The sequence below is a fragment of the Peromyscus maniculatus genome, chromosome 4 (assembly GCF_049852395.1).
Source record: "Peromyscus maniculatus bairdii isolate BWxNUB_F1_BW_parent chromosome 4, HU_Pman_BW_mat_3.1, whole genome shotgun sequence".
NCBI lineage: Eukaryota > Metazoa > Chordata > Mammalia > Rodentia > Cricetidae > Peromyscus > Peromyscus maniculatus.
This window is the reverse complement of record NC_134855.1, coordinates 15,936,467-15,961,899: the sequence shown is the minus strand read 5'-3', so window position 1 is coordinate 15,961,899 and position 25,433 is coordinate 15,936,467. Positions and strand designations below refer to the sequence as shown.

At 48.3% G+C, this 25,433-nt stretch overlaps 3 protein-coding genes and 1 pseudogene across 9 annotated transcripts in view; 2 read left to right on the top strand and 2 right to left on the bottom strand.

The window, feature by feature from the left end:
* Nucleotides 1-127: 127 nt before the first annotated feature.
* On the top strand, nt 128-13,164 carry Dph7 (diphthamide biosynthesis 7). 2 transcript variants are annotated; one of them, XM_076569280.1, is made up of 9 exons: nt 128-861; nt 1,258-1,391; nt 1,729-1,816; nt 3,543-3,637; nt 4,126-4,298; nt 8,169-8,238; nt 8,327-8,392; nt 8,760-8,932; nt 10,676-13,164. In XM_076569280.1, the coding sequence occupies exons 1-9, from the start codon at nt 715-717 to the stop codon at nt 11,104-11,106; spliced, it is 1,377 nt and encodes a 458-aa protein (XP_076425395.1). In that variant the 5' UTR covers nt 128-714; the 3' UTR covers nt 11,107-13,164. The 2 variants fall into 2 exon arrangements, with proteins under 2 accessions (XP_076425395.1, XP_042131117.1); XM_042275183.2 differs by lacking the exon at nt 128-861 and having other exon boundaries at nt 1,391-1,816; nt 3,540-3,637; nt 10,676-13,121.
* Nucleotides 13,165-13,275: 111 nt separating this feature from the next.
* Nucleotides 13,276-15,071, bottom strand: Mrpl41 (mitochondrial ribosomal protein L41). 2 transcript variants are annotated; one of them, XM_006981069.4, is made up of 2 exons: nt 14,940-15,071; nt 13,276-13,832 (listed from the first exon to the last, which is right to left on the bottom strand). In XM_006981069.4, exon 2 carries the CDS (start codon nt 13,807-13,809, stop codon nt 13,402-13,404), a length of 408 nt encoding a protein of 135 aa, XP_006981131.1. In that variant the 5' UTR covers nt 13,810-13,832; nt 14,940-15,071; the 3' UTR covers nt 13,276-13,401. The 2 variants fall into 2 exon arrangements, with proteins under 2 accessions (XP_006981131.1, XP_006981130.1); XM_006981068.3 differs by lacking the exon at nt 14,940-15,071 and adding an exon at nt 14,072-14,204.
* Nucleotides 15,072-15,209: 138 nt separating this feature from the next.
* The window catches only part of Pnpla7 (patatin like domain 7, lysophospholipase), a 77,184-nt gene continuing 66,960 nt past the window's right edge, over nt 15,210-25,433 (top strand). For 2 of the 5 annotated variants that reach the window (XM_015999537.3, XM_006981067.4), the window contains exons 1-7: nt 15,210-15,482; nt 17,902-17,976; nt 18,090-18,177; nt 18,590-18,669; nt 20,008-20,099; nt 20,244-20,384; nt 21,792-21,951. In XM_015999537.3, the coding sequence (XP_015855023.1) occupies nt 15,453-15,482; nt 17,902-17,976; nt 18,090-18,177; nt 18,590-18,669; nt 20,008-20,099; nt 20,244-20,384; nt 21,792-21,951 (666 nt within the window). In that variant the 5' untranslated portion in view covers nt 15,210-15,452. Of the gene's footprint in view, nt 15,483-15,527; nt 16,616-17,859; nt 17,977-18,089; nt 18,178-18,589; nt 18,670-20,007; nt 20,100-20,243; nt 20,385-21,791; nt 21,952-25,433 lie in introns of those variants that run through there. The other 3 variants (XM_076569277.1, XM_076569275.1, XM_076569276.1) reach the window with 2 other exon arrangements.
* On the bottom strand, nt 24,758-25,395 carry LOC102921643 (large ribosomal subunit protein P1 pseudogene; annotated as a pseudogene).

The following is a 25,433-nucleotide window of genomic DNA, read 5'->3' as shown; positions in this document are numbered from 1 at the left end:
TGCAAGCTGGGTATATAGCCATATCCCAGCTTCAGTTCCCAGGCTGGAATCCCAGGTGTCCTGTGAATTTTCTTCCTGAAGCTGCTGTAACTAAGTGCCAAAAACTGGTTGGACTAAAACTAGAGATTATTGTCTCCGGGTCTGTTTCATGGTTTAATCAAGGTGCTTGCTGCTACAGCCACTGCAAGTGCTGGGGAAAGATGCTGCAAATCTCTGCATCTGACAGCATTCTGGGCTCATTTATGCATTGTTTCAGACTTCAAAGGGCACACTCTCTAAATCCTCTGCATGCTTCCAAGTTTTCACTTACACGAAGACTAATATTAGATCAGAGCTTACCCAGAGCATCATTTTGCCGCTATAAAGACCGCATTTCCAACGGTCATGAATTACTGGGGTTAATTTCAAGATACATACATTTTTGGGACATAGTTGTATCCACAAGATGTAAAAACCTCGTTTCCCCAAACCTGTTACAATACAGGAATTTTCTTGAGGGCTTCTGCATCATCTTGAGATCAGGTTTTTCTTCCTCTTTCCCTAAGCCCGTGCTTCTTGCTCCCCGCCCCTAGTAAGACTGTTTCCTGCGGTCCTCCGGTTGGTAGGGGGCGCAGCAGCTCCGCTGTTTCTGCGGACCGGAAATCTCCCTGGGTCTGATGTGACTGAGGAAAGTGGAGAGACTGTGTCGCGCACGCATCTTCTGGTTCTGACTCGATGGCGGGCAGCGGCTCGGGGACGCTGCAGCCTCTGCAGGCAGTGGATACTGAGTTTACTGCGGACTCGGTAGAGTGGTGCCCAGTAGAGGGTTGCCAGCACCTAATGACCTGTGGAACCTACCAGCTGCGAACGCCGGAGGACCAGGTGCACGGCTGGGAGGGTGAGGTCGGGCCAGGAGGAGAGGGACTGCTGGCCTCCCAAGAGCCTAGAACTGTGAGAATTAATGGGAAAGTAAAGTGGGGCCTTTCAGGACCGTGCTTATCTCCGGAAGGTTTCTCTGAGCACCCAAAACCAACCACATAAGAGTGGAACTGGCCACGTAACTGCAGGCAGGTAGGGACTGTCCTGGCTTTACTGGGTCCGGGAGAGCTCCCCTGTTCATTGAACACTTGAAGGAAAAAGAGATTCTTTTCTCAGAAGTTGAGAGTTTTTACTTAAGGCAGAAGCTATTCTCTCCCTATCCTGGCCCTTTATTTTGTTCCCCATCCTTTGTAATCTCAGTATCTGTTAAGGTAACCAGAGAATCTGTATATTCTGTAGCCTGCACTGGATGTCAGTGAGCCTCAAGTTCGTTTAGGTCGTCTCTACCTGTATAGTTTCAATGAGGACAACACGGCTAAACCTCTGGTTGAGGTCCAAAGAAGGGATTCTTCTGCCATCCTGGACATGAAATGGTAGGATTTGGGTAACCTCATCTGGTCTGACAGACTAATGATGCCCTAGGGGCCTTCAATGAGACAAGGGGACTGAACTCTGGGTTCCATCATTTGCTGCCCTTGGGAGGTAGAAAGCCCTGCTTGACATTTCCCTGGTCAGTTTCCCAGCCCCAGTGTCAGAATTAGTCTATGAAGCAACTCAAGTTCCAGTTTTATAACCTGGAAAGCCTTTGTTTGGAGACAGAACAGTTAGTTGGCTCTAACCTGGTTTTGGAAATGAAATATAACAAATCATTGGACTCCATGATGCTCCTCCAATCTGTGAATGCATACTTTTTCTGTGATCTCCCGTCAGGTGCCATATCCCAGTGTCTGGCCACATACTTTTAGGCTTGGCAAACGCCAGTGGATCTATAGAGCTGCTCCACCTGATGGAATGTGAGGTCAGTAATGGGCCATGCTTTAATTGGAAAGGCCTTAGTGGAGGGGTCTACACTGATGCAGGCATTTTCCTAGAATGGTTTCTTCCATGATAGACTTTGTCATAAATGTTTTAAGAAATCATGGAGCTGGGCGGTGGTGGTACATGCCTTTAATTCCAGCACTCAGGAAGCAGAGCCAGGCGGATCTCTGTGATTCGAGGCCAGCTTGGTCTACAGAGTGAGATCCAGGACAGGCTCCAAAACTATATGGAGAAACGCTGTCTCGAAAAAACCAAGAAAAAAGAAAGAAATCAAGGAATCTATTTTAAGTTATACTGGGTTCTGATGACATGAGGTCACCTGGAGCATCTTAATAGAAGACGGTCCATAGGTCTGGGTTTCTGTAGGGAATGCATTGCAAGCATGTATGGAGTGTATACCAAGGCTAAGAGTACCAGTAAATTTTAATTGTGTGAGTGTGGATTTGTGCATGCCCACAGAGGCCAGAAGAAGGTGTCAGGTCCCCTGGAGCTGGGGTTCCAGGCAGTTGTTAGCTTCGTGATATGGATGCTGGGAACTGGATTCTCATCCTATGGAAGAATAGGCAGAGCTTTAAACACCGAGCCATTTTTCTAGCCCAGAAATGATACTTCTTACGAGTATTGGAAGAACAGACTTCTTAAGTGATTTTCCCCCCCAAGTGTTTCACAGTGATCCTGTGCCATGCTTTTGCAAAATGACTTTCTCTGATTATTATGGAAGGGCGCAGACCAGATCTGGGAGGGGAAGAGAAGTACATCAACAAACTACAGACAGCCCTAACTGGGAGGCAGGGACAAACACTAATGCTGTTGCTATCATGGGGTCAGGGAAAATATCTAGAAGGTGCTGACTGGTGGCAACTGAGCACCTGGGTAGAAAGCCTTGCTTCAGGACTGAGAATGCAGCCTTGTCCTAGAAATGAGGGAAGGAAGACTGGTCCTAAGCATCAGATTTCAAGGCAGGAGCACCAAATCCAAGACTTTAATACAGTGGCCTGCTTATGGAATCAAACACTATTCAGGTGGTTTAGATAATAAAACTCACATAAATCCTAGACAAGAGAAATAACATTGTAAAGACTGTTTTGGCCTCTGAAAAGGAAACAGCATTGCATTTCTATTCTCCTTGTCTCTGGGAATAGAATGTGCCAGGATTCTGAAGGCAGAGGTGATGCAGAGCATGTCCCAGCAGTGGTCTGTGGAGCCCACAAAGGTGACTGATGTGTCTAGCAGTACATAAAGGCAGCACTGAGAAACATTTTTGCCCAAAGGTTATGTATATGGCAAAGTCCTTAAGATATGACTTCCCATGTCCTCAGGCCCTGCCCTGTGCTTGGTCAGTGGCAAGAGCTCACTCTGATGAAATGTTAATTAGGGGCTGAGAGGAGAGCCTGGTGGCAGACTGCTTGCCTAGCATGCAGGAGCCTGGAGCGCCATCTCCAGCACTATTAAAGCATAAATAACAGCAACAAAAGCTGAGGCAAGACAGAGCCTGCCACTACTCCCAGTTCTTGGGGAGTTGAAGAGAAAGGATTGCTTGAACTTGAAAGTTCAAGATGAACCTGAGCAACATAGGAGACCCTGTCTCAAAAAACAAACAGATGTACGTTTGATGCACGTGGTAACTGATGCCCGTTGCTCATACAGGGAGCACCTTAAGGGAATGGAGGTTTGCCTAGACCAAGTGTCCCTTTTCTCTCCAGTAGAAGAACAGTTACACCCTACAATCAATTTCCAGCCTTATCCTGGAGGAGAGATGTCTCTCCTTGTCCCTGGATTGGTCAACTGGGAAACCTGGAAGGTAAGGGTCAGGTTTGGTGGGGGTCTGAGTCTCCTGAGGAACAATTCCTGTTTCTATTCCAAAAATTAAAGGCGACTTTCTACTAGCTTGGTTCCCCAAACATGGATGTTACTGTCAGTCCTAACCTTAAAACAGAAAATCATAGCATTTTAGATAAGTAGTGATGATGCCATCGTCAAGAGGAACCAGCCAGGGTTTCAGTGACAAGCTATGTGACAGTTTCATCCTTTGCCAGATACCCAAGAGGCCATCTTGGAGGCATGGTTACATGCTACCTGAGAAATATCTCCTGTGGCCTATATGAGGATTAGAAGAGGATGGTTGTAACGGTTCTTTCTTGTAATGCCAGCATTCAGGAGGTTGAGGCAGGTGGATTTCAAGTGTAAGGCCCACCTGGGCTACATAGAACCTGTCTCAAAAACAAACAAAAACCAGAAAAGGATGGTAAGTAGAGTTTAATAGGCTCTCCATTGGCTCCTTGTTTCTAGGGTCAGAGACCAGCCCTTGAAGATCATTAGCAGTGATTCTAAGGGGCAGCTGCATCTCCTGATGCTGAAGGAGGGAGTGGCTGAACTCCAGCTCGTGGCTTCATGGCCAGCCCACCACTTTGAGGCCTGGATTGCTGCTTTCAATTACTGGCAGACAGAACTCGTGTATTCAGGTGAGTTGGACATCAATATAGTCATCTCTGATGAAGACTTGTGAAGGGCAGGGAGAGGAGAGAATGGGGCTGGGCCAAAGCTGTGATTCAGTATGTGAGTGCGGCAGGAATCTTAGAAGGTCTCATTAATAAAATCAAACCCGGAGCCAGGTATTGGGGTGAACGCTGGGAGATCAGAGAAGCAGAACAAGCCACAGCTACCTCACCTCGCCGGATCCTCAGCTGATCCTGTTTCCTCAGACTGGATGCCTCTGAGTTCTCATCCAGAATGAATCTCAGCTGAACTGCTGCTTGAAAGCCTGAAAGATTAACCAGCCAAATGCTTCTAGTTTCTGGTCCTCATGCCTTATATATCTTTCCTTTCTACCATCACTCCCTGGGATTAAAGACTCACTTTCTGGGATTATAGGTGTGTGTCACATGCCTGGCTGTTTCCAGTATGGCCTTGAACTCACAGAGATCCAGAGGGATTTCTGCCTCTGGAGTGCTAGGATTAAAGGTGTGAGTGCCACCATTTTCTAGCCTTTGTATCTAGTGGCTGTTCTGTCTCTGACCCTAGATAAGTTTATTAGGGTGCACAATATTTTGGGGAACACAATACCACCACATGTGAGACCTTCGGACTGTCTATGGGAGATGTGAAATCTGTTCTCATCTACTTTTTGTCTGCTCTCTGTAGACTTTGTCACATTGATTTCAGGTTTGTCCTTTTCTAGATTTAGCTTACCTTCCAAAATTAAAGGAAGCATGAGGAAAATAGGTAGTTTTCCTAGTTTTTGAGTGGTTTATCACTTTGGGCTGGTTGTATGAGAATGAGAAATTAACAAAATTAGCCATTTTGAGTGCCTTCTCGTCCAGGTGAGCTAAGTCATGTGAGCTGGGAAAGGATAATCTTAGAGAAGACAGGATAAAATTTAAAACACTTGAGATTCCCAGGGCCTCATGTGGTCTAGCCCCAGCTTCCCTTTTTGGTCTTGTTTGTTTTGTTTTTTTGAGACAGGGTGTGTCTGTGTAGCTTTGACTGTCCTGGAACTCACTATGTAGCATGGCCTGGAATTCACAGAAATTCACCTGCTTCTGCTTCCAGAGTACTGGGCTTAAAGGTGCTTTTGGTTCTGTGTCTAGTGAGAAGCCTGCCCCAACACTACCTTCACTAGCCCAGTCCATGCCAAATCTCTCATGGACCCCAGCATCTACCATGGTTATTGTTATATGTGTAATGCTTTTTGTTTACCCCCCAGGGGCAGGGTCCATATCTGTGTTATTTGCTATCATACTCTTGAACGATTTTTGTAAGAACCATGAAGAGTTCATTTTTTAAGTTTTTTTAGTTCCCACCCCCTATTTTTTAAGTTCTTTAATTCTAGGATAAGTTCTACCTCTATTCACTCAACAGGTACTTACTGAGCTTTTAATGGAGGCTCAATCTGTCATCCCAGTCCTCGGGAGGCTGAGAAAGTATTGCTGTGAGTCTGATGTTAGTCTGGGCTATCTGCTTAGCCAGATCTCTCAAAACAAAACCAGACACACTAACCTTCATTTCCTCCAACCAAAACAATTGAAACAAACCCCCAAAACCAAAACAACCCCCTTCCAAACTAAAAACTAAAACCAAACAGATCCACAAACAGAAATACAAGCAGTTTATGTAACAGGGAGACTTTAGCAAACAGACTGTTTTCTCCAAGCTTACACTGAAGGGGGAAGGGGAACCTAATGTGAGGTAACAGGGAATTGCATGGAGTGTCAGCGGTGTGATAATGTTCTGGAGAAAAGAAGAAGAGTGTGCTGGAGAGCTGTGCATGCCGTGAGTGGTGGCCCCACAGCAGCCGTGGGCCTAGTGTGAGAGAAGAGCAGCCGCACAGCCGTGTGGAAATAGAAGGGCTTGCCATCAGGGGCAACAGGGCGGGCCACAGAGGGGGCTGGACTGCAGTGGAGTAACTGCAGAGGAGTGACATTTTCTGACATAGTTTAAAGTTTAAGAGGAGCTCTGGTTAGTTATAGATTACAAAAGAGGAGAGCCGATCCGGGGACCGTTAACCAGAGGAGGATAAGCGTGGCTTTTACTGGGGTCCGGAGAGATGGCTCAGCAGTTAGGTTCACTTGCTGTTCTTGCAGAGGACCCAGGTTCAGGCCTCAGCAGCCACATGGCAATTCACAGCTGTCTGTAACTCCAGCTCTAGGGGATCTGATGCCCTTTTCTGGTCTCCATGGGCAATAGGAACTCACATGGTGTATATGCACACATGTAGGCAACACACAAACATAAAACTTTTGAGACAGGGTCTCACTATGTAGCTCTGCTGTCTTGTCTTGGAACTCTCTATGTAGATCAGGCTGGCCTCAAATTCAGAGATCCGATTGCCTCTGCCTCCTGGTCCTCTGGTGGGATTAAAGGTGTATACCACCAAAAAGAAAAGAACAAGAATGGTTCATACTAAGTTGGGAGAAGTAAAGGTGAGAAGTATATTTGGGATCCATGTAAAGGCAGATCCAGTTGGATTTCCTGATAAAGATGGAGTGTATGAGTGTGTATGTGTGTAAATGTAATAGAACAAGGGAAGAACATAGTCCACTATGCAAATTTACCCAAGAACCATAGTTTATACTTTAGGTTCACCTGGCTTCATGCTTAGCTCAGCTTATCTGCTGTTCCACTTAATTAGACCATGTGCTTACTCCATATCCTTTGTGTCTATTGCAGGGATCTTAGTGTCTATTCAGTAAATACCTATCAGATGGGTATATGGATAGTTGGTGGGTGGTAGGTGCTGGATACGTGGGGAATGGATGAATGTGAGATGGCAGATGAAGGATGGAAAGTAAGTAAATTGATGTGTGAGTGATGGGTGTGATACTGGGTGGATAGTGGATGGATGGATGATTGGGTAATGGGTGAATAGTTAGTGAGTAAAGTAGACACTGCTCAGTATTTTCCCTCTCCCTTCTTCACCCTGCCTTTGGGCCCTGCTCTTGAGTCTTTTCCTTCTGTCAGGATTCTGTTTTTTACCGTCTGCCTTGGCATTGCTTTTCTTTAAAGACTAGTTGTTGACCAAGAGGCTAGTTGTCCTGCTGTTTCTTTTAGTTTTCATGAAACAAGCACAGGGCTTGGTTTTGGTTGTTGTTAAGAGCATGTGTGTGTGTGTGTGTGTGTGTGTCTGTGTGTCTGTGTGTCTGTGTGTGCACGCACACACATGTACAAGCCCCTGTGGAGGCCAGAAGACATGGATCTTCTGGAGCTGATGTTACAGGTGGTTTTAAGCTACCTGATGTGGCTGCTATGAACTGAACTTGGGTCCTCTGTAAGAGAAATACATGTTCTTAACCACTGAGATGCCTCTCTGTTCCCAAGGGTCTTTTTTCCTTTTTTAACTTGCATAGGGCATTTCCCTTTGCAGCCCATAGCGTGCTGAAGGGTCCAGAAGGGCCTACTGTAGTCCCGTGCCCACTGCTTCTTTCATGTTGCTCCTTGGCAGGAGTCTTGGATATGGACACTCTGGCCCTGGGCAGCTGGGGGTCATGATACTAAGAATCCTCCTGGAAGGTCTTATGGCCAGATATGACTCAGCAGTCACTCTCATGATTAGGATACCCAATGTCATACCACTTTTTGGTTTGTTTGTTTTGTTTTGTTTGTTTGGTTTTTTTTTGTTGTTGTTGTTTTGTTTTTCAAGACAGGGTTTCTCTGTGTAGATTTGGAGCCTGTCCTGGAACTCACTCTGTAGACCAGGCTGGCCTCAAACTCACAGAGATCCACCTGGCTCAGCCTCCCGAGTGCTGGGATTAAAGGCGTGCGCCACCACTGCCCAGCTCTTGCAGATAGATTCCTTATTAATGTCATTGTTGATGGACTTCTCTGTCTTCCCACAGGGGGAGATGACTGCCTTCTGAAAGGCTGGGACACTAGGATGCTTGGCACACCTGTCTTCACTAGCAAAAGGTACTGGTTAGAGCTTGGGCGTGGCCCCTCTGTGCTCCTGTCTTAGGACATTTCATCCTTTACCGTGTTTGTTCCGCTTTGCCTACAGACACTCCATGGGTGTGTGCAGCATCCAGAGCAACCCCCATCAGGAACACATACTGGCTACTGGAAGGTGAGTCCCTGGAGAGGGTCTGCTGGATTGTGCATTTCTCACCTCCTCTCCACAAGGACTTCAAAATTGAGTCCGAAGCTCTCAACCAACCCACACTTCAGGTGTCTGGGTCCAGAAAGTGGGGTATGTCCTTAAAGATAAGTGGGTAGGCAGTTTGTGCAGGACTTTAACCCCAGCACTAGGGAGGCAGAGGCAGGTGGATCTTTGTGAGTTTCAGGCCAGCCTGATCTGTATAGTGAGTTCCAGGTCAGCCAAGGCTTCATAGTGAAACCCTGTCTCAAAAAAAAACTGGTGGACAGGACCTGGGTGGTGTTTGGGGAGATGTGGGCATGAGCTTTCCTGTATGCCAATGACTGGATGGTTCCAGCTACGATGAGCACGTTCTGCTGTGGGACACTCGGAACATAAAGCAGCCACTGGCAGACGTGCCAGTGCAAGGAGGCGTGTGGAGGCTCAAGTGGCACCCAGTCCACCACCACCTACTCCTGGCGGCCTGCATGCACAACGGCTTCAAGATTCTCAACTGCCAGACGGCCATTGGTGAGTGGGGACATAGAGCTGGCCTCAGGGCAGGGAGTCAGGTGGTTTTCTCCATAGGCCACACCCAGAACTTGTCACAGCCGCCCAATACCTGTATTGGACCTCAGTTTCAAGAACCCACTTTCATCCTGGCTTCCTCATGCCCAGTTCAGTTGTCTAAGTCCTCCTGTGTTGTGCGGTTCCCTGGCTCCACCGGGGTCCTGTCCAGGAGTGTCACCACTTGTCCCATCCTTGCCCTGCCTTCTCTGAGTTTCCTACTTGTAAACACCTTGGACTCCAGTCTAGCCCTGCCTCACATGTTGCCTTCCCCTTGTTCCCTTTCTCACAGGTATTAGTTAAGCCTAACTCTGTCAGTGGCTGTAGGGAACGGGCCTCACTTCTAGGGGCTGCTGTAGAAGTTCTTGCATTTGCTTGGTGAACCACAACATGAAGTCACATGATCAGAACCATTTCCCATCCCCCTTTCTCTTTCCAAGCTTTAACTCCTTCCTCTCCTCATTCTCGGCTCACAGTTTCTCTTCTTTATCCCCTCTCCCTCTAGTCTCCCTCTGAAAAGAAGCAATCTGAAGACTACCCCAGGATCCCATCATTAAATTGCTAGTCTTTAAGTCACTACTTTCTTGTATCTTTTTAGTTTTTTTTTCTCTCTTTTTAAAAAAGATTTCTTTAAATTTGTGTGTGTGTGTGTGTGTGTGTGTTGCAGACAGGGTCTCACATAACACAAGCTAGCTTCAAATTTGATATTTGAAGCTGGCCTTGAACTCAGAGGCAATCCTCCCGTCTCAGTGTCATGGGTACTGGGACTACAGGGACAACCATATCTGGTGTCCCTGCTGGCTCTTGGGGATTGCTTTTACCAGCTGTCACCTTGCTCCTGGACTGTGGGCCTGCTCTGTCCTTCATGTCCTCAAAGAAACTTCCTTTCTCTGTTCGTAATGTCTCTTCCATGACTCTATACCATTGCAATGTGTACTGGCTTATTTCTGACACATTCCTCATCTGCGGGGCTGTCTAGGGAAGTTATTAGAAATTTCTTCTGCAGACCTACTCAGGACTACACGTTCCTAGCCACTGTGTTACAGCCAGAGGCAGTTACCATCAGTTCCTCACACTTGCTGTAGTCCTCTTAGCCTCTTGACTCTGTATGTGCTCTCCATTTCTTTCGCTTTTAAAAATATTTATTTTATGTGTCTGTGTGTGTGCCTGCCTGCATGTATGTATGGGCACTGTGTGCATGCCTAGCACCTGAGGCAGCCAGAAGGATTTAGGAATTTTTGGAGCTGGAGGTACTGGCAGCTATTACCTGCCATGTGAGTGCTGCAAACTCAACCCAGGTCTTCTGTAAGAGCAGCAAGTGCTCTTAACTGTTGAGTCATCTTTCTTGCCCTGTGCTCCCCATTTCTTTTCTGTCCTCTTCCCATCTTACTCCTGTGCCCTTTGTGAATGAGTTATACCTCCTTCTACAAAGTTTCTGCCAAACCCTGTAGTTTGGAAGCATGCCCCTTGTTTGTGGGTCTTGTATAGCCTGGGCTGATATCAGAGACATGGTGCACATTGCAAAATGCATATCCTATTTCTTTTCTGCCCACCTGTCCACATCTTCATTCTTCTTATGCAGACTTGCCAGCTACTCAGTAAATGTGTGCTGATGGAATGGCCACCCCTGGTGGGAGTTGATGGGAGACATAAATGGAGGCTGATTAGCTTTGAGTAATGCTGGTTTTCCTCTGTCCCTTGCTGCAGAGGAGAAGCAGGACGTGACTGTCTTAATATCCCACGAAATGCCTAACTCATTAGTGTATGGGGCTGACTGGTCCTGGCTTCCTTCCCGTTCCATGAAGCCTACACCCACCTGGTCCTTCGATCAAAATGACATGAGAGCAGTAGACTGCCACAGCCTGAAGGTTACAGAGGAGTCACCAGCACCTTTCCATGAACAAATAGTGGACCACCATGTGGAAGGCCCTGCTAAAGCTCACAGCAGAGTTGAATTGAAGGCCTCTCTCCTTCCATCAACAGAGGACATGAAAAGCAGCAGCCAACTGCGCTCCTCTTCCAAGATCAGTGATCTCAGCCTCTTTAGTGGAGGGAATTTTGACAAGAGCCTCCTGGCCACTTGCTCCTTTTATGACCATGTTCTCCACCTCTGGAAGTGGGAGACAAAGCAAGCTTGAGGCTGCATTCTTTGCATCTTTCCTGGATGTGACCTGGGGAGTGCCTTTGAGAATGGACTTTCTGATTCTGTTTTGGCAGTGAATGGGTTTTCCAGCTCTACAACTAAGTGTCTTGGGTATATTTTGTATTTTCAGCCCTTCATTTGTATTTAAGTCCTTATTTGTATTAATTAAATAACTTCAAATTTTTAAAATTTTTAAAAAAAATTATAATTTATGCATGTCTCTGTGTGGATGCTGGAAGAAACCAGAAGAGGGCAGTGGATACCCCTGGAGATATGGTTACAGGGGATTGTGAGCCACCATATGGGTTCTAGAAACCAAACTTGGGTGCTCTGCAAGAATATATGCTCTTACCCAGTAAGCTTCTAAACCTTTGAGTTAAAAAAAATATGCCAGGCAGGCAGTGGTGGCGCACGCCTTTAATCCCAGCTGGGGAGGCAGAGCTAGGCAGATTTCTGTGAGTTCGAGGTCAGCCTGGTCTACAGAGCCAGATCTAGGACAGGCACCAAAACTACACAGAGAAACCCTGTCTGGAAAAACAAACAATCAAATATGCCATGTGGTGGTGATGTACACCTTTAGTCCTGGCCCTTGGAAGTCAGAGGCGGGCAGATTTGAGTTTGAGGCCAGCCAGGGCTGCACAGAGAAACCCTATATGGAAAAACAAAAAAAACCCCAAACAATTATTTCATGTGTATGAGTATTTTGCTGTGCTCTCAGAGATCAGAAGAGGATGTTAGATCACCTGGACATAGAGTAACAGACAACTGTGAAGCCGCCTCGTGGGTGTTGGAAGAACAGATAATATACTCTTAACCTCTGAACCTTTGCATGCTAGCCAAACACTTCCCAGCTCTGAACTCATTTTAAAAATGGGTAATAGAATAAAAAGAGGCATGTAAACATTGTAAACTGCTTCAGGGAACACAAACTTGAAGTATTTGGCATGGTCAGTATGGGATACTCATCATTTCATAGCATTAATAACTTCATCAGTTTTCATGTCTAGATAGATGGGAACACATCAGTGGTGTGTAGCTAGCAAAATTCCCAGTGTCTTATCTGGAAGGAAAGAGGGCATTGGAATGTGTCTAACCCTCAGTAGGATACACGAGTGTTCTGAAGAGAAAAATTGTGTCTTATTCTTTTAAATTTTGGCCATCAAATACAGGGACTTGCACATGTTAGACAACTTATGGGCATTTAGCACTGAACTGTACTCCCAGCCTAGCTTTTCCTCCCCCACGCCTATATATTCCAGGCTGATCATAAGCTCACGATGTAGCCCAGGCTGGTTGGCTTTGAATTCTTAGATGCCTACCTACCTACCTACCTACCTCAGATTCACAAATATTGAGCTCATAGGTATGAGATATTATGCCTTTCTGGCTGTTTAATGCAGGGTCTTAGCTGGGTGTGGTGGTGCATGCCTTTAATCCCAGCACTCAGGAAGCACATTGAAGGTGGATCTCTGTGAGGTTGAGGCCAGCCTGGTGGTCTACATAGTGAGTTCCAGGACAGCCAGAGACATGCAGAAGACTCATCTTCAAAAGAAAAGGTCTTGCCACATAGCCACATAGCCCTGGCTGATCTGAAACTTGAAACCCCTTCCTAGTATCTTAAGTGTAGGACTACAAGTGTGCAACACTATGACTGTGCCTTGTTTTGTGGCTTGTGTATGTATGTACATGTGCACGAGTGTGGCAGGCAGAGGTCAATCTAGGTGCCATTCAAGAGGGCCTTGTCATCTTTTGAGCCAAGGTCTCTTCCTAGGATCTGAAGTTAGCTGACTAATCTAGACATGACTGGGCAGCAAGCCCAGGAGATCCTGTTGTCTCTTGCTGAGTGCTGAGATTACAAGCATGCGCTGCCACACTTGCCTTTTTACATGGGCTTAACTTGGGTCTTCGTTGACTGCATGGCAAACACTGTCTGGGCGGAACTCCCTCCCCAGTCCTTGTGTTGTTTTCTGATGAAATAACTTTTTTTTGGTTGCCATTAAAGGGATCAATTCTCAGTTACTGACCCAATTATTTCAATAAAAGGTGTTAATTACCCTCTGCCTTGGAGCTAGACCTGACTTGGTTGGAATTTGTTAGGGACTCTGTAGCTACTGCATGGATTCTGCCCTGCAGCACACTTGAATGACTTGATTCAAAACACACATTGTATGAGATACTAAAGGCCTTTAATAGAAATGCACAAGGAAGCTGCTCCTACTCTTCAGGATCCAAGGCTTGGTCAGTATTGTCTCCACTTTGTAGGCAAACTTTTGGTCACTGTCACTGTTTTCTAGCGTGGGAAATTCTTGGGATACAATTGGAACAGCTTGCCTTCCTGTGTGGGCTCAAAGCCATATTTCTCCAAGTTGTTAGCATCAAAAGTTCCTTCTTTAAAGTCTTTTTCAATAGCAGGTGCAGCTGTTTCCAGGAAGAGCGCTTTGGCCGTCAGGGGTGTGTCTGTGCCTTCAGGAACTCGGTAATTAACATAGGGCTTGAGCTTGAAGCCAGTCAAGTCCGGAACCACAAATTCTGGGACCATTTCCTTTACCAGCACAAACTTCCCATTAGAGGCATAAATGCCAGTTCTCTTGGCACCCCGGCTCTTGATGAAGGTGCGTGGTCCCCGCTTGCTTGTCCACTTGCTCATCCTGTCCGCTCCTCGCACCAGGCCTTGAGTCACGGCGGTCAGGAAACCCATGCTAGGCTCTGCAGAAGACAACTCTGAAAGAACAAGGCAGTTGGGGGGGGGGGGGGGCGGCGGCAATCAGAGCCAGAGGGACTCGGCACCCTAGAACTCACGTGCGGAGAGTGCTGTGGGCCCTATGGGTGCAGAAGATCGGAGGAGCCACGGGTGCTGAGGACCCAAGACCTCACAAGTGAAAACTACCCCTAATCCTGAAAGATCCCAGACCCCGAAGAACCCCGCGCGGGCGGCGCCAACTGAAAACGCTCAAACCGACCTGGACCGATGGCTCTCGAGCTCGGCCCGCAGGCCTCTGGTCCGACAGCTGAGACACGGATCCCCGACCTGAGCTGTATTAAACAACCTCGGCAAGGTCCTCCCTTGCGTTTCCGGCCGTCGGCAGGGTCAGCCACTCCGCAGCAAGAGCCTCGCCGATTGGTCGCCAACGCGCCCAATGCTCAGGCTCAGCCGGGTGGAAGGCGTGTGGCAGGAGACTCAGCCAATCCGCGCAGCCGCGCAGGACCGGATGTGGGGCGCGCGCAGCCGTGCATGTTCACCCTGCCGCGAGGTGGCAGTCTAGGTCTGTCCTGTGGAGAGGTCGCTCTTGGCCCTCGTCACCTCCGCGACCGGACGTTCACAACCACGGCGCCGAAGGCCGGCTGCGGGACTGGCGCGCGCATCCCCGGTGCTGCCCTAGGTGTTGGGGGTCGGGGCTTGTGGATCCTCCCAGTCCCCACCGAGCCGTGGCTTCCGGAATTGACGCGCTATTGAGGACTGGGCCGGTGACCGGCGGTCTAGCCCACGGTCTGGCGCGTGGCCGAGTCTACTTGGGTCCCAGTGGTCCGCTAGTTAACCATCTTTGGTCCCTACACACCCACCGTGCCTGCGCTGCCCGTCCACACGCTGCCCGCCGTGGCTGGGCCCCTGCAAACCCTCCACCGCTCTCCTTGATAACCCTTGCTGTCACGGCTCTCTTCCGGTGATCACTCCACGGCTATAACCACCTTCCCGTCCCTCACCGCTCCTAATCGAGACCCCTTCTGGGCTGTGACCCCTCTTGGCCCAGCTCTTGAGCTGGAAGCCCTCCTACGCCGCATCTCTTGTCTCTCCCTTTAGCGACATCACGCCTCCCGGGTGAGGCTCACCCTCCAAGCCGGTCACCCCTCCACTGTGGTCACCTCTCTCCTCGCCTCCCTCTTCTTTGCCTGTTGCTCCGTCTCGCTCCTGAGCTACTTTCTTAGCTGTCCCACCAATCTGAGCTGTCCCAACCTCGTTGAACTGTTAGCCAGCTTACACTCTGGTCTCCTCCCCCGCCCCCAGCCGCGCTGTCCCCGCGTGGCTGCTCGATCCCTAACTGTGCCACTCAATTCCCCACCCCCACCGCCACTCTCACCCCCACCCCGGGCCACGGTTGTGGGTTCCCCTTAGACCACGTGAGGGCTGTTTACAGGAGACGGAAGCACACAGAGAGAGCAGGAGCTTCTGGAAAACAACTTGTTTTGGAGCACAGAGTTCTGGAGTCCCTTCCAACAAGAGCGTTTGACTTGGAAAGGAGCTGGCAAGGCTGGAACTACAGCTGTCCTGCTGTAAAGGTTCCGGTAGAGCAGTTTGTCTCAGCCTGTCTCCCGTTCGCCCTCCACATTGCTTTGCTTTCAGTCATGCAGAAAGAGGAAGATGTCTGCCTTGAGGTAGGTAGACCAGGCCTGGATGAGAACCAGAACCCTTAGAACTCCCAGGCGGGCATTTCCAGAGGACAGAAGGATCCTTTGCCTCGGGTTTCTACAGAGGCTTCTTGAAGACCCAGAAATTGTGGGAGTAGTGACTCGATCTGTTTCCCTGTCAGAGCTCTGACACTTGTCTCTAGACAGTGGTTCCTCACAGTGAGGTGTGGACAATGGAACCTGGCTGTTAAGTCAATTATTGAAGCCCTTTTTTTTCCCCCAAGGTCGCAGTTGTTACTTCCCGTTTTTTCCTCTTAGAATGTTGATATTTGAAGAGTCTTTTTCTCAATTTAACACTAGCTACATCCCAAAGGCATTTTATTAGTAGTAGTGTTTTGTTTTGTTTTGTTTTTGAGACAAGGTCACTCTACATATCTCTAGAACTCACTATGTGATCAGGCTGGCCTTGAACTCACAGAGATCCACCTGCCTCTGCCTCCCAAGTGCTGGGACTAAAGGGGTCTGCCAATATACCCTGTGCCTTTATTTTTAAACCAGAAGAATAGACCCATTAGAATAATCGTAAGAAGCTAGACCGTCTGAGGTGGTGCACTATGGTGGATGTGTATGTATGTAGGTATTTTCCTTGGATGAAGTAAACTCAGAGGAAAGTAGAAGGTGTGGCTGGGGTGCTCTTGTGCACCCCAGTCTTGACAGCTGAGCTGGGACAGAGGAGAAGGGAGGTTGAGTTCCTCAGTTTTGAATCCAAAAGCATACTGGCTGTACACTGCACCACAGACCACATGCAGTAGTGAGCCCACCGATTGTATTGCTTGGTGGGGGAATGTGCTTGTATAAATGCACCCCGTGACATTCACACGATGATGAAGTCACCTAAGAACATGCTGGAACATGTTCTTCCTCCGCCTTAAACAAACAATTCTCAGCTATCTGCCTCCTGAACTAAGACTGCAAGGCAGTTGTCTAGGCAGCCCACTTACTCTGTTATGATGCAGGACTGTGCCTTTGGGCTTCTTTCTTGAGTGGCCTTCAGTCTCCTTGGGTTTTCTGGCAGGGACTGCTGAGTCTGCGGCTGTGTGTGTTTGTTTTTAAGGCTAGGCTTTGGTCCTCGGCAGTTAGGTGGAAACTGCAAAGGCTGAGTAAGTGGGCTCTTGCCCCGTTCCGTTCCTAACCGCTTGGGAGGAAGGGGCGGATGGGCACTGAAAGACTCAGGTCAGGTTTCTTTTTTCTCCAGCATTTGGGAGGATGAGCCAGCCTCCCCTGTTGGTCATCCATTCAGCCTTACATCCTGAGCTCTCCTGCCTCCTTCCCTTCCTTGGATACCCTGTCAATCCTGTCATTGCCGTCCTGGAGACAGCAGGGGCCAGAGACAGACCCTCCCTGCCATTTCTTTGGCATGTGAACTGATTTTGGAGATCTCTAAATCCAGATGGATCTTCCCTTGGGGTTTATTTTTGTCATTCGTCCTTTTTGTTTTGTTTTGTTTTGTTTTTAAAACTGGGTCTCGATGGTTGTCTAGGCAGGGTTTGAACTCCTGGGTGTACATGATCCTCTCGCCTCATCCTTTCAAATAGTTGGGAGTAAGATAAATGCGGATGTCAGTAACTTCACACACTCTTCGGAGTGTCTGACCATTTATTCTGAGTGGGCTCTCCTGGATCTTGGCGTTTGAGGCTCTAGTCTAGAGGGTACTGAGAGATGACCCCCCTGACCTTCACTAGGCTTGCTTCTTTTTTTTTTTTTTTTTTTTTTTTGGTTTTTCGAGACAGGGTTTCTCTGTGCAGCTTTGCGCCTTTCCTGGAACTCACTCTGTAGAGCAGGCTGGCCTCAAACTCAGAGATCCGCCTGGCTCTGCCTCCCCAGTGCTGGAATTAAAGGCATGCGCCACCACTGCCTGGCGTAGGCTTTCTTCTTGACTGGAGAGCCAAAAGTTGGGTGTATTAACATGCATGGCATTTACCAATAGCACAGCTACTATGCCTACTCATCCCAGTGCCAAAGGAGACAGGTTGCTGCTTTTCTGTTCTTGCAGTTGATCTCAGAGGGTCTCAGCACCCCTGGCAAGATCATTTCTTTAAATTAACTCTGTGTGTGTGTGTGTGTGTGTGTGTGTGTGTGTGTGTGTGTGTGTGTCACATTTCTGTGTGCATGTGTGTAGCTGTGCAAATGTAATGACACAAATGTGGAGGTCAAGGAACAATTCATGGGAATCTGTTTCATCCTGACACTGTATGGGTCCCCAGGATTAAACTCAGGTCATCAGACTTGGCAGCAAATGCCTTATCTGCTAAGTTATCTATCTGGTAGACCCCATTTCTCAAAAATCTTTAGGGCTATTGACTTCCTCCCTAGCTCCTGACTTTACTCTTGTTCTCTGACCAAGCCCAGGCTGAGAAACTGGGCACCCTGTCTGTTCTCTCCTCAGGCTGACTATTGTTTGGGTAACACCCTGACCTCCTGGGGGCTGCATTTCATGGAGGAGCAGTCACAGTTCACCATGGTAATCACTGTGGGCTTCCGGGGGGGGGGGGGGGGGGGGGCTGGGCCCTGATTGGCGTGTGGCTGTGTTTGGCCCTGCTGACACTCCTGTTATCTGTCTCCCATCCTGTGTAGCTGGTGGGAATTGGAATCGGAGCCCTCCTTACGCTGGCCTTGGTTGGCGTTGCCATCTTTTTTGTGTACAGAAGGGTGAGCAGATTGCGTGAGTATCCTGGTTTGGACTCTGACTGAGCAGTGTCCTGTGAGGGAGGTATTTGGGGCTCCTGGGTGCTTCCCTCAAAGCCTTGTTGGAATGTCACCTGCTAGGGCTCAGGTTGAGGTTCCCAGTCTGCCCATAGCCTTTTCTGCTCTTTCCAAAGCTAGGATCCAGTAAGAACAGGAGAAATTCCTGGCTCTTCTAAGATGAGTCTCCTATGTTACCGCTTATCCCCGCTGTCTGAGAGGTAGCCGGGGACTGGGCAGCCAGGAGCGCGGTTTATTGTCAGCTTCTTCATCTTCAGGGCTTGTCTTGTGCTTTACTTTATTTTAGTTCCAGCCATGTTCACTGCCTAACCATTCAAGGCCGTATACCTAGACCCCTGCCATCTCACAGTGCCCCTTCCCTCCTCTCACAGGACAAGCAGAGCCCACTCCTCAGTACAGGTTCCGGAAGAGAGACAAAGTCATGTTTTATGGCCGGAAGATCATGAGGAAGGTAACTTGTATGGAAGCCCTGGGTTGCACAAGGTGGTGGTGAAAGTCTCGTCTTTCTTTCCTTTTTTTTTTTTTTTTTTTTAAATTTTCTGAGACAGGGTTTCTCTGTGTAGCCCTGGCTGTCCTGGAACTCACTCTGTAGCCCAGGCTGGCCTCGAACTCAGAGATCCACCTGCCTCTGCCTCCCGAGTGCTGGGATTAAAGGTGTGTACCACCACCAGGCAAGAGTCTCTTCTAAACAGGCCTTTGTGGAAGGGGGATCTGTGCTGCCTTCTCTCCCCTGATCCCATGGCTCCTGCCACTGGGTACAAGTTGAGGACACGTTTTAAGTCATAGTTATCTACTTCCCCAGTGGAACCAACACCTTTTCCCTGGAAATCCCTCACTGACCCTGGAGGCAGCCTGGGAGGCGTGGGCTGGTGGGTTTATATCTGGCTTGAAACACCTGAACGGCTTTGGCAAGTGCCAAGAACAGGGGCCCTTGGGCTTTCTGAAGTGCAGGCTTGTGTTAACAAGAAATAGGATAGGAAAATGCTTTCCAGAAACATCCCTGGGTACAGGATGGATAGGTACAGAGGGCTTGTGTTTGCCCCAAAGTGGGTAGTCACTGCCAGTTTCGGAAGGCTGAGCCAAGGAAGAACCCTAACTCTGGGGACCTGGGTGGAACAGTGCAGTTCCCTAACGACCACATTTGTCCTCTTTTCAGCCGGGCGTTGGTGGCGCACGCCTTTAATCCCAGCACTCGGGAGGCAGAGCCAGGCGGATCTCTGTGAGTTCGAGGCCAGCCTGGGCTACCAAGTGAGCTCCAGGAAAGGCGCAAAGCTACACAGAGAAACCCTGTCTCAAAAAAAAAACCAAAAAAAAAAAAAAAGCCCTCTTTTCCATGTTTGTGGGGGTTCCAGATCACAAATCTATGGTCCTCCTGCATGAGGGTCGGGAATAGGTGGCGAGGGATGAGCAGGCTGGTCTGAGTCTTGGTTTGCTTTTGGTTAACTGCCATAGCTGGTCCCTTCTGCTGTCTCCCACTCACCTCAGGAGTTTTACCGGAGGTGTGGAGCCACAGAGCTCTGAAGACTTGGCCACTTGAGGGCAGTGAGGACCATACTATGGGGTGAATGGGACTGTGTGCTGTGCCCTTGTCCAAATGGTATCGCTTTGTCCTTGACTGCTATATCCCCTTCAAGAAGCCAGGTGGTGGGGGTTGGTGAGAGCAGCCCCTAGTAGCTGAGGTCAGGAAGGCAGCAACTCATAGACAGGTCCTGGGGACAGACCCTGAGGCTGAGAGCTTAGACCTTGCCAGTCACCCGGCCAGCACTCAGTCTTTCTCTTGGTTCTGCAGGTGACCACGCTCCCCAATACCTTGGTTGGGAATACTGCTGCACCCCGGCAGCGAGTCAGGAAGAGAACCAAAGTGCTTTCTTTGGCCAAGAGGTACTGGGAATTCCCTTAGGGTCCTAACCACTGATGTGGCTCCTCCCACTTCAGGACACACCACAGAGCTTCTTGGGGCTTTGGAGCGCTCACAGTCTTGGGTTTGGGCTCCTCGATTCTTTCTCAGGTGTCTCTGCTTTGTAGGATTCTGCGCTTTAAGAAAGAATACCCTACTTTGCAGCCCAAAGAGCCCCCACCCTCCCTGCTGGAGGCCGATCTTACAGAGTTTGATGTGAAGAACTCTCATCTGCCATCGGAAGTTCTGTACATGCTGAAAAATGTTCGGTAAGACAGTGAATGGGCCACAGGGGGTCCTGTCTAGACTGTACTGCTGGAGGTTCGCCTTCCATCTTGGACTGTCTTTGACTTAGCTTTCCTATGTCAGGGATGGTTGGCAAAGCCAAGTTTCTTTCCACCTCAGCACTGCTGGCTTCCATGCTTCATGGTGGTAGAAATGTTCAGCAGGGTCAGGGTGCTTCAGATGTATGGAGTCTTGTGGTCAGCTCACCTTTTTAGCTGTTCCTTCCTGTTCTGTTGAACAGTTTTCATCATTATTATCCTCAGTGACAAACTCAAGAGCAAGTGTGAGAAGTGTGTGTATGGATCAAAAACGGCAAGCTGGCTTTTCTGTCTCCTTCTCTCTATTTGCTCGCTCTCTCTTTCCCTTCTTGACAGAATCTTGCTATGTAGCCTAAACTGGCCTTCAGCTTGCAATACTATGCTTTGGTCTCCCAATGCTGAGATCACAGCTGTGTACTATTATGTCAGCTTTCTTTTTTTAAAAAGGTACATTATTTCCAATTTTTGAAATTTATTATTATTACTATTACTATTATTATTATTATTAGTGTATGTGTGTATGTATGATGTATAAGTGAGGCTGGCACACATGTGCCACAGCACCTGTGTAGAAATCAGAGGACAATTTTGTGGAGTTAGTTCCCCCTTCCACTTTTATGTCATGTGGTGGTTTGAATAAGAATGGCCCCCATAGGCTCATGTATTTGAATTCTTAGTCATCAGGGAGTGGCACTATCTGAGAAGGAATAGGAGATGTGACCTTGTTGGAGGAATGTGTCCCTGGGGATGAGCTTTGAGGTTTCAAAAACGCATGCCAGGCCCAGGTATGCTTGCGCTCATTCACGCTCTTGCCTCTCCCCTGCCTGTGGATCAGGACAGAGCTCTCAGCTGCCGCTCCCATGGTGTGTGTACTACCATGGTCCTGCCATGGTGCCAATGGACTACCCTCTGACACTAAGCAAGCCCACGGTTAAATTATTTTGTGAGAGTTGCCTTGGTCACGGTGTCTCTTCACAGCAGGAGAACAGTGGCTAAGACGTGTGGGCTCTCACAACTTCAGGTTGTCGGCTTGTGTGTTGCAAGTCTGTAGACGCTGAGCCACCTCACTGGCCCACTTTCCTCTCTCGATGCTAGTATGTCATTCCAGGGGACCTACTATGGCCTTCTGTTTTGTGTCTGGCTTCCATTGATAGTCATGGCTTGAGAAGTTTTTTGAGCTGATAGTTATCTCAGAAGTTTAAAATTCTTGTCGACTTTGATGCCAGATGAGCTGAATCAGCCTTATAGAGGTCTAGGCCAGCCCTGGCCCTGCTGCTGGTGGGGACAGTGGCCTTTGTTCCTTACTCTGCCCTCTTGGAGAGCATGTTCTGTAGTATATTCTGTTTGCTGCAGGGTCCTGGGCCACTTTGAGAAGCCGCTGTTTCTGGAGCTTTGCAAACACATGGTCTTTGTGCAGCTGCAAGAAGGGGAGCATGTATTCCAGCCTGGGGAGCCTGACACCAGCATCTATGTGGTTCAGGATGGACGGCTGGAGGTCTGCATCCAAGATGCTGTGAGTCTGGCCAGGGGCCAGGGTGGGGAAGGGGATGCTCTGAAAGCTCTTTGTCAAAAAGTTAGTGTAGAACTTTGTTTGTTTGTTTGTTTGTTTATTTATTTATTTAGGTTTTTCGAGACAGGGTTTCTCTGTGTACTTTTGGTGCCTGTCCTGGATCTCACTCTGTAGATCAGGCTGGCCTTGAACTCACAGAGATCCATCTGGCTCTGCCTCCTGAGTGTGGCATGCACTACCACCACTCGGGTAATGTAGAACTTTAAACCTTAGTTCTTTGGTGAAAATCCACACCCTCACTCCAGTGTTCAAACACAGCTGCTATTTTAATTTTGGCAACACAACACACACACACACACACACACACACACACACACACACACACACACACACACATCCATACATTGAGACAGTTTATTCAGTAGTCCAGGACAGCCTGGAATTTACTCTGAAGCCCAGGCTGTCCTTGAACTCATGGCAATCCTCCTACCTCAGCTTCTTGAGTGCTGGGATTACAGGCCTGAACCAACACACCTGACACAGCATCTTTTACTGTTAGGCACACGGGAGTCTCTGATTCAAAAATATTGTCATTTTTTTTTTCTTAACATTTATTTATTTATTATGTACACAGAAGAGGGCGCCCGATCTCATTACAGATGGTTGTGAGCCACCATGTGGGTGCTGGGAATTGAACTCAGGACCTCTGGAAGAGCAGCCGGTGCTCTTAACCTCTGAGCCATCTCTCCAGCCCAATATTGTCATTTTTATTGGCAGTAATTAAACTTGGACCTTCAGGGCCATTGTAGTCAGTCCAACTAAGTCATTTAGTTTGGAGGAATTTGCTGGGTTCGGATGAGTCCTAGGATTGGGAGGTGATGGCTGGGTTAGCCAGGATTTCTTCAGTAGTCCTCTACTCGTGTGTGTGTGTGTCTGTGTGTGTGTGTGTGTGTCTGTGTGTGTCTGTGTGTATGTCTGTGTGTATCTGTCTGTCTGCCTGCCTGCCTGTCTGTCTTAGGGGTTCTATTGCTGTGATAAAACACCATGACTGAAAGCAACATGGGGAGGAAAGGGTTTATTTTAGCTTATAGTTCCGGGTTATAGTCCATCATTGAAGAAAGTCAGGGCAGGAACTCAAGACAAGAACCTAGAGGCAGGAACGGAAGCAGAGGCCATGGTGTAATACGGCTTACTGCCCTTTGCCTCATGGCTTGCTCAGCCTATTTTTTGTTTTTGTTCCTTTTGAGGGAGGGTTTCTCTGTGTATCCCTGGCTGTCCTGAAACTCACTTTGTAGACCAGGCTGGCCTCAAACTCACAGAGATCCCCCTGCCTCAGCCTCCCAGAGTGCTGGGATTAAAGGTATGTATCACAATGCCTGGCTACCTTGTTTTTTGAGATGTGGTTTCTTACTAGTCTGAACTCACCATGTAGGCTAGGCTGACTTGTCAGCGAGCCCCAGAGATCGGCCTGTCTTCACTTCCCCAGCATTGGGATTACAAATGCACACCACCAGACCTGACATTAACATTTTAATTGTTATTATATGTGTGTGTGAATGTGTGAGTATTCTCTAGTGTGCACACGTAAAGGTCAGAGAACAACTTTTGGAAATTTGTTTTCTTAGTTTCCTGTGGGTGTAGGGCGTTTACCCACCAACCCCACAGCTCCCCAGAGTTTTCTTGAGTGCGAGCAGCAGGAAATATTAGATAGAAGGATTTATAGCGGAGAATCTTGTGGAGATAAACAGATAGAAAATAAAAGATAGCCTCGAGAGGGCCTGGAACCTTTTCCAACAGGACTAGCTCTGCCTCGGTATTTATAGAGACACCAAGGGGTGGAGCAAAAGACCTCCCCCCAGCACAGCCAAGTGCAAACTATTTCAGACACCTGCACTCAGGCCGGTGGTCCTAATCATGATCTATGCAGACCTGCTGGGTAAAGCCACCGAGGAACCTGAATATGGGCTCCCACATGTGGGGTTCCAGGGATCAAGCTGTGAGTCTTGAAGGGCGGTACTTTTAACTGCCGAGCGATCTTGCTGGGCCATATTTGACTTTTTGGGGGGAGTTGGGAGTGGAGACAGAGTCTCGCTAAGTGTGACAATGCAATGTTATGAAAATATAGGTTACATTTTAAGAGACTGGAACTTTTTCTGGACCTTACAGCTAGAGTTAGTAATATGCCTTAAGGTCACTTAGGACAATAGTGACCCTCAGTTGTGCACTCAGCCTGTTTGCTTAGCCTGCCTGAGAGAGGACAGTGGAACAACCAACCTTACTTGCCTTGGACTTCCCCGGCATAAACTTGCGCAAGCTAAGCTAATGTATAGCTGTAATCTTAAATTATGTACTCTTCCATACCCCTGATCCACAAGTAATGCTTATCTGTATATACATCATGGTAGTTAATGCTGGAAACAGCAAATATAGGTTGAAAGCAACTTATGAAATGAATGTCTGCCATGTGTTGAAGACAATATATGAATATTGATTGATAGCATTTATTCACTTGTCTGGGTCAGTCGGAGTCGGTGACTTAAACCCTTGTAAAACTCTGCTAAAGATTTCTGTGAGGTATTCCTCCTTCTCCATGTGATGCTTTCTGTACTGTTCAGTAACAGAAAGAGAAAAGCCCTATGTTAGGGACACACAGACACATACAGGAACAGCAGCAGGCAAATTCAGAAGACAATGTTCATGGAGACACAGATTCAGATTCATACAACTGTAGGTGGATTTTTCTTTGGGCCACCAGCTCACCAAGAAAAAAAAAAAAAAGACATGGAGACTTTAAAAAAAAAAAAAGTTCATCTTTTTATTGGACATGTTAGCAAAAGAGGTTTAGTCAAAAAGACCAAAGCCCATGTCATCATCAGACTCCTCAGATTCTTCCTTCTTTGCTTCCACTTTCTTCTCCTCAGCTGGGGCAGCAGCAGTCGAGGGGGCAGGACCGCCTGCTGGCGTGGCTCCAGCTGCTGGAGCAGGCCCACCAGCCCCTACCTTGCAGATGAGGCTCCCAATGTTGACATTGGCCAGGGCCTTTGCAAACAAGCCAGGCCAGGAAGGTTCAACATTGACACCAGCTGCTTTAGTGAGGGCATTGATCTTGTCCTCCGTGACCGTCACCTCGTCGTCATCGTGCAGGATGAGGGCGGAGTAGATGCAGGCGAGCCAGGAGTCGGCGGCCACGTTACGGACTGCCAGCACGGTGCTAGTTGGGGATGAAGTGAGGGCCTCACCCCAACCAGCCTTAGCTTCCTCAGAAGAACCGAGCACCTTAGCAGCAGCTGAGGAAAGGCGACATGGAGACTTTTATTAATTATGAAACTTGGCCTATTGCTTAGGCTTGTCCCACTTGCTCTTACAACCTCAGTTAACCCTTTCTGTTCATCAGCAGGTTGCCATGTGGCTCGTGACTTTTACCTCTCCTCTAGCCGTGTCTTGCATCCTCTCTGCATCTGGCTGGCAACCCCTCCTTTCTTCTT

Bases quoted from the DNA above. Each gene is read 5' to 3' on its own strand.
- Dph7 (XM_076569280.1), top strand. From the start codon at position 715: ATGGCGGGCAGCGGCTCGGGGACGCTGCAGCCTCTGCAGGCAGTGGAT. The intron at 1,392-1,728 runs GTAGGATTTGGG...ATCTCCCGTCAG, and splicing joins GCCATCCTGGACATGAAATG to GTGCCATATCCCAGTGTCTG. The intron at 1,817-3,542 runs GTCAGTAATGGG...TCTCTCCAGTAG, and splicing joins TCCACCTGATGGAATGTGAG to AAGAACAGTTACACCCTACA.
- Mrpl41 (XM_006981069.4), bottom strand. From the start codon at position 13,809: ATGGGTTTCCTGACCGCCGTGACTCAAGGCCTGGTGCGAGGAGCGGAC.